Below are 12907 nucleotides of genomic sequence, written 5' to 3' on the forward strand. Positions count from 1 at the left end.
TTTAAAATTTTGTAGTGTCTATTTAGGCTAAGTGCAAATAGCACACCTCGTTGGAATGAGCAAGTTGAATGATTCCAGCCCATCACCGTTTGATTGACAGAGACAACAGAACTAAAGAGAGCGGTAAACAGCAGCGTGAGTGGTGTAGCTCGTAAAGCGCATGGCAACATGTTTTGACACGTTCGATTAAGAACACGGTTGGAATCCAGCGTCTCATGAACTCATTCTTCTTTCCCCTTCTACATATCAGATTTTGCCTACTCTTCATCACGAGGAAGACAAGTAGGACTCATTAATAAGTGTGTGTATTATGTTAAGCGCATTTAAGCATCACATATTATTTGCACATTACTGAATGGAAATCTTTCCGATTCATATATGCAAATTCGTCTTCAGATGGTGCCTTTATAGCAATGTGTGTGCAGTCGATCGCTTCAGTTACATTGGGAATCCGGTGATCGCTGCAAATTGCGCTTTAATGTTTGGCTGGTCAACTGCATGGTATAGAAACCTTGTAAACCTGCTAGAAATGTGGATGATCCCGTCCCGTTCATTGTTAGTAAATCCAAATGTGACTGTAAAATCTGGCGTACGCATAGTTTTTGTGCGTATGCAGCGTTGATACATGAGGCCCCAGGTCATGTAACTAAAGTGATCCGAAACACCCAGGTCACGTAACTAAGGTGATTTGAAAGACCCAGGTCACATGAATCAAGTGATCCGAAACACCCAGGTCACGTAACTAAAGTGATCCGAAACACCCAGGTCACATGACTAAAGTGATCTGAAACACCCAGGTCACATGACTAAAGTGATCTGAAACACCCAGGTCACATGACTAAGGTGATTCGAAAGACCCAAGTCACGTGACTAAAGTGTTTTGAAACACCAGGTCATGTGACTAAAGTGATCCAAAACACCCAGGTCACATGACTAAGGTGATTTCAAAGACCCAGGTCATGTGACTTAGAAAATTCAATAGACCCAGGTCACGTGACTAAAGTGTTTCGAAACACCAGGTCATGTGACTAAAGTGATCCGAAACACCCAGGTCACATGACTAAGGTGATTTGAAAGACCCAGGTTACGCGACTAAAGTGTTTCGAAACACCAAGTCACGTGACTAAAGCGTTTCAAAGCATCAGTTCTTTCAGAATTGTTTCCAGTAGGGATGGCTGATGTAAACTGTGTTGAGATCCCGAAGCAAAAGTCGAAACACTGCACCGAAGCATGATCCGAAACAAACAGGTCATGTGACTAAAGTGTTTTGAAACACTCAGGTCACATGACTAAAACGATTCAAAGCATCAGTCATTTCAGAAGCGTTTCGAGACCTGCCGAAACTGCGTTTGATTGACAGGATCGAAAAGAAATCCATCCCTCAGAGCCTAGTGGACCATGCATGTGCACTGAGTAACTGTGCTGCAAATGGCCCGAGTACGAATCCCGACTTATAGGTATATGTATTTTAATAATGTTACTTTTTTTGACCAAAACATGACAGGTTCATTCACAAAGTGTTCATTCGGATGTCAGACTAATGCTAAAACATCTCACGTTACAATAACAGAGCATTTAAAAACTAACATCTATTGCTGCATCTCCCTGGATTCGAACCCATTATCTCAGCATGCTAGTGTGGAAATCTCACCGCTCCACTAAATCATTTGAAGCCAAACTCTATCTCAATTTGTGTAACTGTTTCTTTGCTGAAGCTGTGTCAAAGCATACATAACAAATGGCCACTAGTTGTCTCAGTAGAGACGGGTTTTGAAAAGTGTTTCATGAAGCCTCGATTTGTCCACCATTAGTTGTTAAATGTATATATTATTACAGTGTAATGTCTCAGCTGTGTATTTAAAAATGGCGCGTCCCTTGTTTTTATTCTTCTTTACATGCTAGTGACGTATCTCTGTAAACCAATAGCATTCATCTGCATGTCTAGCTCCGCCTTATGATGCCCTTTGGAAAGGATGCCCAAAAAGTGGTACGGTACGGTTTTATGGCCATAAAAGCGTACAGGCCCGTACCATACAATACCACTCAGTGGAAATGAGCCAAAATTATTACACTTGAATGAAAGTATAGTTCCTAGCTGTATCAGCCTAGAAATTACCAACTTTTCATTTTCTGTTAGTACATGATGTAACAACAGAAGAGTAAAGATTTTAGCAGAAAATGTATTAAATCTTTTTGAAAATTTTCGAAGAGATGCTAATGGTCTAATCCGAGTCAATGATTTATGCTAAGCTAAGCTAAAAGTGCTCCGCTAGTACATGATGTAACAACATAAGTTTCAAGCTTTAACTTGGACAATCATTTTTTTTTTTTTTTTTTTGAGTGAGTGAGTTGCTTATGGTCTAATCAAATTCAATGATTTATGCTAAGCTAAGCTAAAAGATCTTCAGCTGTTCCTTTAAAGGGACAGTTCACAAAAGTGAACATTTATTCGCCATTTTCTCACACTCAAGTGGTTCTGAGCTTATGAATGACTTATTTCTGTTGAATACCAAACAAAATATTCTGAAGAATGTTGGAAAGTTGCCACCGATATCCAAAAAATACTATGGAATGACTTCGTTATCTTCATATGTGTTCAACAAAAGAAAGAAACTTAAACATGTTTGGAACAAGTGGAGGATGAGTAAATGATAAGATAATTTTTATTTTTGAGTGGATTATTCCTTTAAACAGGATAGTTTGGATCAGTTATTTTTACATGTAGACATTACTGATGATCAGTCTCTTAGGAATGAACAGATCTTGTTTTTTTCTTTTATTTTGGTAATAGGCAATTATGCATGGTTAATAATTTTGTAATAACCACTCAAATGTTTTCCCTGGAAAGCAGATGCGTTGATGTCTGCGGCCTCATCAACAACTAATATAGACAGTGCAACAGCGCCACCCAGAGCTCAGAACATGAAGATCAGGGTGTTTTCGAGGATTAAATCTCATTTTCTACCAGCCAAACACACTATTTGTATCCAAACATGATGATGATTACGATTTAAGTATTTAATTAGGGGGATATTTGTAAATATCTTAATATTGTAATCTGACTAAATCATCCAAAGGTCACATTTCATTCGCGAATCAAACATCTTTCCTTCATAATAAAAGGAAAGTTCACCCAAAACTGAAAATGATATCAATTACTCACTCTTCACATAATATAAACCCATTTGAGTCTCTATATTTTGCTGAAAAGAAACAAATATGGACGTCAATGATTACATGTTTCTAACATTCTTCAAAATATCTTCTTCAGTGTTCAGAAGAAATAAACTCAGAGGTTTGAAACCACTTAATGTTGACTTTGAGTGTTTTAATTTTGGGTTGAACAGTTTTTTCTATTAAGATTTTTCTTCTAATTTTTACGATATTCATGCCAAAGAAAGCTATTATTTCCACTACTCTCAATAATAATTATTATCAGTAATCAGCCTGAAATGAGCATCACAATGTAACAATTTCATGAAAATTGTTTTATTTAGATCAATTATCTGTGTTTTTAACAATTCAGTTAAAACCTATTCAAAACTGCATAAAATATATACATATTTTAAAAAATAATACTTATACCCTTAATACTTATAGCAGGGGTGCCCAAACTCAATCCTTGAGGGCCGGTGTCCAGCAGAGGCTAGCTTTAACTTGCCTCAAAACACTTGCCAGGACATTTTGATCAAGCCTGAGCTTGATTAGCAGCTTCATAATGTTGAAATCGCATCACTTGATTGCGTGAGACAAATCGAAGATGGATCAAACCTCTCTGGACAGAAATTTAAAACATGGACCAATCACTCGCTTTTTTAACGTCTATTCGTTTTGTTAAATCCCGCTTTTTACAGCACCGTACAACAGAATTCTAGTGTGACCGCAGCATTATACGGGATTTCTGCAGGTTTCAAGTCTAATTTAAGTCTTTTTAAGACCATTAAGAATTAAAATTTATACTTATACAGGGTAAGATTTATTTTCTAATGTATCATGGGCATTGCTAGGCCTATTTTAGTTTGTCTGTAGTCCCCCTATATTTCAACTCAGCCCCCCTAAAACTTACGCGATTATCTCATAAACTGTACACTAAATTACCTGCCTCAGTCCCCTTTAAATTTAATATGAAAATGGCGGCAGAATTCGGCTCCTCCCCGTTTTGTTTTATTTGATCAGCAAACCACAGCCGTGAACAGCGAGAGGAGGTGCTTATTGATAAATTGTTATATCTGCTTATTTGCAATTCTTTGATATAGAGATAACCTTGCATCACCTGTAGCCCAATGTCATGGAGGAGCAGTCGGGGTTTCTCTGTGTTCACCTCATCTGCACAGCTGGCAAATTTGATTTCACATAATGAACGAGTCAAGAGCGATTGTCTAATTATATTCATTAGCTCAATAAAGGTGTGACTTATAAAGCACTTTCAAGAGCACAAGACCAAATCAAAGCAGAGAAACACTGTTCAGCAGCGTTTGTTGATAAGAGCTTTAAAGGGCACTTATTTTACCTCTTTTCAAGATTTAAGTTATTTTGTGTCTCCAGAATGTGTCTGTAAAGTTTCAGCTCGAAACACCCATCAGATTATTTATTATACATTTCAGAATTTTGGCATTTTCAGCTCTAAACACAATGTTGTTTTTGTGGCCTGTGACTTTATTGCTGGTACTCCTTGCCAATCATTCCCACGTGCCTGCTGTCAAACAGCAGTGACAGAGATGAAGAAAACAGATCTCGCATAACGTCTGTGTGAAATACTACAGTAAGAACTTTCCCAATGATTATTTGATGTATTTGTTGTGGAGTTAATTTAAGCCTTTGATGAGTCAATGTTGTTACAAAGTTCACGCACGCACGTGCACAAACAGCACATGCACTCAACTTTTTTTTGCACGGCAAATGTGGCAAGAGACACGTTAACATCCACTGTTGTATGGACATCAGTTGTGTTAAATTACAAAATAAACCTGATTTAATGTCCACAAACCAGGATTGAAGCATCTTTTATAATTGTACTGATACGCAGCTGTGGGGATAAACCTGAAGTAAATCGCTGCAATTAGTTACACACATGCACTGATTTTAAAAACGTTTTAAACTTGTAAAACTCACTTGATCACATTTGACGAGAATTGATGATCACAGAGAGCTGAACAGATCTTTTAATGGCGGTTGCTTTGCCCTTGTACCGTCTTGTTGATATGAATATACGCGTCACTGGAGACATGTTAATACATTGCTGTCAATCAATTTGATGGGCTGGAAAACCTTACCTTGTGACCGGTCTCAAAATGGGAGGAATTTGGACTATTTTAACATCAGGAATTTAAAAAAAAAAAAAAAAAAAAAAAAAAGACTTTGAGCTTCTATTACTCCACTGTGACTGTGGACACACTATATCTACACACAGTTCCGTTCAAACAGCTTACAAAAGATGACTTTCATTATGGGTGCCTTTTAAATATTCTATAAATATATAAAAAACATACTTCATGAAGACTTTGGGAAGGGGAAGAAATACAAAGACTTTATTTTTTTTTTGCATTCTGTATTTCTAAACATCCACTGTACATCACGAAAAACACAAATACACAAAAACTCCCACCTGTTTGACATCCTTCTGCCTTCTTCCAATTAAACCCACTTTATATCTGAAAGAAAACAATTATGATGAATTCAGGTGCTCCCAAACCCACCCAGCCCCACCCAAGTAGTCACAAAACACAATCCATTTACAAAAACAACTCTGAAATTGAAACTATTTACACTATTTACACTATTTACAGTCTTTCTGAATCTCAGCGTTTGTTTGCAGAGGAGGATTTGCCGATGGGGACCCACTGTCCAAAAGGCCTCTTGTACGGCACGATGTCTGCTCTTGATGTTACCTTACTGTCGCTGAGTGTTGGACTGCTTGATGGTTTGGCGATGGCATTCTGCAAATATAAAGAGGCAAGATCAGCTTACATATTTCAGTACATTATTAGGGGCTGCTCACACAATGTATTTCCTCTCCAACATGCAGCTTTTCTATTGTCTTATATCGTAACACACAAATATGTTTGACCGTTAAGGCTCGTACAGACCAGGATGCTTTTTGCTCACGTTTATCATCAGCGTTTTTTTTTTTTTTTTTAAGACACTTTGCTGTAATCCCAGACAATTTTCATGGGTGTTGAGCAGAGTGAATGCACAGAATTACCTCCTGACATTAGATGGCACTTAATGAACTTGCAAGTCACAAAACTTAAAAGAAAAAGTAAAATGAAACTCACTATCAAAACCTATTTGCGACTCTCCACTCCTACTGACATGACTGTAGTTGCTGTTACTTTTATCATAGAGCTTTTTGTGTCCAAAACCTAATAAAAAAAAAGCAGCTCCATTTTCATTTTGCCTCATCTTGTTCATGCATCATCTTCATCATTGAAACTGGAATCACCTCCACTTAAGTGCCTTTAAGTGGTGATTAATGTAACTGTAGTAGCAGCTCTGGGCACAAAACAAAAGTGGCAAACTAATTGGAGAAGTTTTGGTGATGCACATTAAACAAAGCATGAGACGTTTCTTTAAAAATGACACCGCCGTTTTGTGCATTGCTGTTACCGATCACATCAGCGCCTTTAGTTTAGTCACGAGGCATTAAATGTAGACAAAAAGTGCAAGCAAAAAGAATACCGGTGTGAATGGGCCTTAACACTCGCATCTTTTGAAGCGCCGTGTTTCTTAGATCTTAAACTGTCACACGCAGCAAATCATTGAAAGCTCATCACTGTCAGGTCCAAAAGCAGTGGACCAATCAGAAGAGTGGAGGCAGCCACTGCAATTATCAGTTTATTATACAGTTACCATGACAATTGTTTTATTTACCGTTATATACGGAGTTACAAGATGTATCTTTCAAGTGCTTATTAGAGCATGTTTTTCCTATTTCTAAAGGTGAAATCACACCAGACACAGATGAAGTGTCAGCTGCGAGTGATTTAAATGTTAAGTCAATGCAAATTCACGGATAGACATCTTGTGGCAAAAATTAAGCGACGCAAGATGAGCGTCTGATGCGCAAATCACTAGAGTTGGAAAATCTTAACCTTAGCAGACATTTGTGCTGCGCTAACCAATCATTAGCTTGCTTTTGGAAGGGCGTGATGTTGTTAGTGTCCCGAGGGGAAATTCTCCTGCCGACATCGGTCAACACTTTATCAAACTGGGCTAACACTAAAAAGCCTCCATCATCCAGATATAGTTGGTGAAGGAGTTAATGAACAGAGCTGAGTGCACCTCTGAAAGCATCTAGTGGACACAGACTAAATAAAAGTAATCAAACCCTTGGGAACAACTGTGGTTGGAACCAAAATTCAAAATGACTGTCTTCTCTTGACTCCTCTCAAGCGGTGGATTTCTACATTCTGATTGCTTGCCCCTGAATGGTGTCATAGCCCATTACCATAAACTTGACTTGATTTTAACTTTCCTCAACTTTTACACTGACGAAGACAAAATAAATGACTTCGGCCTACTTTGACGCTCTCGCCCCTTTCGGTGTGAACGTAGTCACAATCATCACATTTGAGCAAGTTTTCATGAACTTACATTATTGCTGAAGACAATTTGCTTTCTCTTGGGTGATGTCTGAGCAGTCTCTGCCTCATCATCAGCAGCACCACCACCATTTACCTTAAGACAGAAAAGAGAAACAAGAATAGTGAAAACCCTGTTCATTTGATGTAAACCTCACATGATTTTCACTTCTAAAAGAATACATCATCTATTGGGTTCAGGTCATGCAATGGTAGTAAACTGAAGGGACTTTAATAATGCTAGAGTTGCCCTTCTAATCTGTAACACCACATGGGTTTTATCAGTTTACATTTTCAGTAATATAATAAAGCTTTAGAAACTATAAAAATCTATAGACAGAGGCTTTGGTTACTCTGCATTCAATTCCAACTTGTTAAATCAGACCTTTAAGACACTCAAGCCATTTTAAAGTAATGAATTTACTCATGCAGTATCTAATATAGTTGTTCAATTGTATGGAAGAGTCAACTCAGAAACAAAATATAATAAAAATAAAAACATCCAAAGTATAGTCATTAGCTTTTAAAAACAGCACGGATGCCATCTTTTTTTTCTTGTACTAAGATTAATTTAATTCAACTGTGCATGATGCTATACATTTGTGAAAAGAAAATCTAATAATTTGGCTTTTTGCAGTTTGTTTGAACAAAGCTAAAATAATCAGACAAAAAGAGACGGTATATTTTTCCAAACCCCATCCATCACTGTAGACGGAGCTGTCTCTGGTCTTCACGCACGCTGAACAGAGGAAGACTCACTGAGGAATGACAATGCAACCCAGTTCAACCATCAAAACAAACAATTTCCTATGCTTTAATTAATCAGAGTACACTACAATTCAAACGCTTGAGGCAGCAAGATTTTTCTTGATATCTCATAGACTAACAAATGCTGCATTTATTTTGATCAAAGAAATACAGTAAAGACGCAAATACTTTAATTGACACTGTGATAATTTCAGCAAAGTTAAATGAACAGATCAAAAGGAAATCTTTTATCATTTTACTGTAATCTTTGCTCAACCTAATGCCATCCTTGCTAAATAAAAGCAGTAAAAATAAAAATGTTACTGACCCCAAATGTTCATATATGTGCAGTTGTGTTGTAGCTGAAAGTGGCTCAGCTCTATGTAAGGTAAATTACACAACTGCATGTAGTCTGATTTAATTGGACATAAAGCTACCTCTAACATCATACACCATTACTTATCCTTTGCAGTTGTGCATTTAAGACTTAAAGCTGGTGTCAATCAAGTCATGTGACCTCCCCCTCTGTCCCTCTATGTCCAAAGGGTGGAGGAGTTTCAGCTCTACAGGAACAGAAACGATACAAAAAAAACAAACAAAAGCAATTGAAGCTAAAATGTCACTCCTCAAATCAGTGAGAGGAATGTGTTCATACATTCGCACACATACACACACACTCAGTATTACATACTCTTTAACGTATACCGTTACCTAATCCGGACATGAGCTGTTGATCATTCCATTAAATCCATCAGGAAATATCATTCATGTCTGAGGAGACAGATTAAACGACCCAAGTTGGGTAAATACAAATGCGCAATCACATTATATATAGACGCATTTCAATGTGTTAGTATCCCAAGATCACATATCACTTGAAAGTACAGAATACTATAGGACATTCATGCAACATTCCACACTGGGTGTGTATTAGTGTAACATTTGCAGTTGTGTGTGAGACTCACCTGAGCTGGTGTTTTCTGCGGTGCCAGGTCAACCCTCACCCTTTCCTCTTCATCTGATGAAGATCTCCTCTTTCTCTCCTCCTGCTGCTCCATCTCCTTCAGGCTCTCTGGCAGCTCGAGGTTCTGCACTCCCAGAATCCGGGCAGCATTTGCCTTGGCCACATTCAGCAGATACTTCTTCTCTGTGGATGACAAAAAAAGGCAATTAAAATGTGAAAATGTTGAACTTTAAAGGCACAGAATGTAATTTTCACCACTAGAGGGAGCATATTCACAATAGACAAATGCACATTTTGTTGATGGCGTGACTGATCAAGGAACCATTGTAGTTTGGGTTGTCATTACATCTTACAGGACTCTAGTGGTGCAAAGATTTTAAAAAATTAGATTCTCTTTTTATGCAAGTAGAATGGTGAAGCTGATGTTACCTTCAAGGCTGAGACGGATGGAGCGTTCGCGGCTGCGGGAGCGGCTTCTGTAGGGTCTGGGGCTCCTCCTGGGTGATTGGGAGAATCTGCACCGGTACCTCCCAATGAAGCGACTTCCCCTCCAGTGTGGTGGAGACCTGCTGCGGGAGCGGGATGGAGAGCGCCTGTAGTGTCTAGAATATCTGTATGGAGAACGACTGCGGCGATAGTAGTGTCTGCGGCGAGAGGAAGACTCAGGAGAAGGACTGTAAGAGCGAGATCGAGCACGGTAGCGGCGTGGAGGAGAACGGTGTCTGTGGCGGCAGTGTACACGGCCTGAGCAGCGTGGCCGGGAGCGGGATCTTGAGTTTGAGGAAGAGCTGCTGCCAGAAGATGAGCTCCGTGAGGAGGAGGAGGTCCTTGACCTGCGAGAGGAACGGCTCCCTCTGCTGCTGGAGTATGAGCTGCCGCTACTGCTGCTGCTACTGCTGGAGCAAGACGAGCTACGGCCGGAAGGAGCTTTCTTATCAAAGATGAGCTTCACATCCTCATGGAGGCGCCCAGGGCTGGCTTCGGTCTTCATGATCAAACCTATAAAATACAAAGGATTGGATTTGACCTAACTGGACAAGCTATCACTTCATATCAGGTGATCAAAGAATTCATTTGTGCCTAGTTTTCCCACTTAAGGTTAGGCATGGGCCAGTATAAGATGACCTTGGATAAAAATATCACGATTTCACAGTATTGCGATTACTGCTCTAAAATATATCCTTTTTAAATGTCTGGGTAAAAACAAAATCTGTTTTCCCCTTTTGAAAACATTTTATTTCTTTAAAGATTTATGATATTTAGGAGAAGTAAACACGTCAGGCTATATGATTTAAAATGAATCATTGACTTCTGCTGTCTTTATTTTCTTAAAAAACAAAAACACTGATTTCTTTACTATTTAAAATGGCATCTTTAGATTTTTATTTTTTTGCTGGAGATACTGTCCTCCTAAAATAAATGTAAATAAAAAAAATCTTAGACATACCCTTCTTTTATTAAAAAAAAAAACTTTTGGCGATTTTATAACCTTGACTTATTCATACTGCAGTACACCTTGAAGACAGTAATCATTCTATGCCTAATCAAGATCAATTAATCTGACTATCAGTTACAATTTTTTTTTATTTAATTAGCAGAGTATATGAACTCTGACCACTTTATCATTAGAGTTTACTTTAAATTCTAACAATTAAGCCAAAATGACTCAGCAAACAGTTCATATCAGGTGATCAAAGGATTCATGCAAAGTTTTCTCAGTCAAGATAAATATCTGTAACATTTTCTAAATAATCAGCATGGAGAAAAAATTCTGACCACTTTATCATCAGAAATTTTACTATAAATCCTGACAATTTGGGTCAAATAATTGAGGCTCCCTCTGCGCCCCACACAATGTGGTGATGTCATTGGACCATTAACAATTCCTGCTTGTCGTCAAATTATTTAATTACTGTAACAAGAGGCAATTCAGTCATAAGTAATGTTAACACAGCTAACATAACATTTTTGTCAATATGTGGACCTTTTAGGATTTTCAGTAGCTAAGTTATGTAAATAGGTTAGTAGCACCAATAATATTGTTACCATGTCTTCAATGGTGGAGAATATTTCTTAAGGGTTTATTTATTGGTATGTTTTTTTAGGGGATGTTGGGGTTTTTTTATTTGCCTGGCTTGCATAAAACTTTATTTTTCTTACTTCAGGATTATAGCACTTTGTAAAAGCTGACTTTGAAAAAGTGGACTAATCCAATGTTCAAATTTCTTTTTTAAAAAGTAAATGTATAAAAAATTAGCGCTACAAACAATATCCGACTGAAACCTTTGGGTTACAAAACAACTGGATTAACGTTACTTAGAAAGCTAGCTTACTTTCGTTAAATGTATTTTAATTTTTAACCACAGCACTGGATTATCAATTAAATATGTACTTTTTTTATTTTCAAATCTTAGTTTGATCAATACTGTTGGGTAGACGTCGAGGCGAACTACAGTAAACCGTGATATTAATACACGGTGAGGCTGTGGAAGAACATTCTGGAACAGAAGTAGGTCAGGTGATAAAGTCTCCGCCCCTCCTGTCAATCAAGTTACACAACAGACCAGTCTAGAACATTCCAGAAGCACCAACTGAAAACGATGTAATCATTAACCAGCATTATAAAATAACGCTGTAACAAAATCCGAATGTCATTTTAAATTTAACGCTAAAATGAATACATTTAATCTAACGTTAACTTAGTCTGATAATGATAATGCCATTAATTTTCTAACATTTACGTTAACGTCAGTGTTTGTTAATTTAACCAAAGACTGCAAATTCACAACAACGATAAAATGTTCTGCATATGTCGGCTATAAGCACTACTTACCGTCAAAATGACTTGATCCAACAGTTAGATGATCGAGTTTGAAGAAAAACACGGTAACGTATAGCGAAATGCTCCTCGAGGAGGTTCAAAACAATAAACTCCCAACACATACACAAAAGAACTGTGAGATAAACAAATGTTTATTCTCGCATGTATCTATCTTATGTTGAAATGTCTTCCTATTTCATCCAACAAAGGTTTAGCTACAGAAATCAGGCTGCGATCTGAAACGTTGTTGTCTCGCGAGTGGTTCGGCGTGAAGTGGCTCGTGCGCAAAAAAAATCTGCCCTTTTAACTTAACCGAAACCAGCTGACGTCATCGTCGGGTTCTAGAAAATTCGCCAGTGTTTTTGTTTGTGTTTTTAATAACATTATTATTGATAATAACAATTCCTTACATTTATTTAGCGCACTCAAAGTGCTTTACATATTTTGGTAGGGAGAATCTCTTTAGCATAAAGTTATTAACGTATAATAAAAGCCAATGGTAATATTTTTTACCTAATTTATATACATTAAGTACTGTTACCTGGTTGTTGTCTGGTTGTTTAACACTATAAAACATATTTTATATCAAAAGCAATTTTTTTTACCAGTTTTACCAGTTTTTTAAAAGAAATTATATGGTTATGGTTATGTAAATAAATAAATAAATAATACTATATATATATATATATATATATATATATATATATATATATATATATATATATATATATATATATATATATATATATATATATATAAGGAAAACCTTACAAGAAGACACTTAAAATCCACTCA

General features: G+C 37.2%; 1 protein-coding gene across 15 annotated transcripts; it reads right to left on the bottom strand.

Moving 5' to 3' along the window:
* Positions 1-5500: 5500 nt before the first annotated feature.
* rsrp1 (arginine/serine-rich protein 1) lies at positions 5501-12387 on the bottom strand. Of its 15 annotated transcripts, none has more exons than XR_015505428.1 (7): positions 12125-12387; positions 9721-10290; positions 9293-9474; positions 9039-9098; positions 7594-8890; positions 5785-5936; positions 5501-5651 (listed from the first exon to the last, which is right to left on the bottom strand). XR_015505428.1 is itself a non-coding variant. In NM_001441571.1 (6 exon segments), coding segments are annotated over 4 exon segments (966 nt in total). In that variant the 5' UTR covers positions 10283-10290; positions 12125-12387; the 3' UTR covers positions 5506-5651; positions 5785-5798.
* Positions 12388-12907: the final 520 nt, after the last annotated feature.

This window comes from Danio rerio, chromosome 13, assembly GCF_052040795.2.
Source record: "Danio rerio strain M-AB ecotype USA chromosome 13, GRCz13ab, whole genome shotgun sequence".
NCBI lineage: Eukaryota > Metazoa > Chordata > Actinopteri > Cypriniformes > Danionidae > Danio > Danio rerio.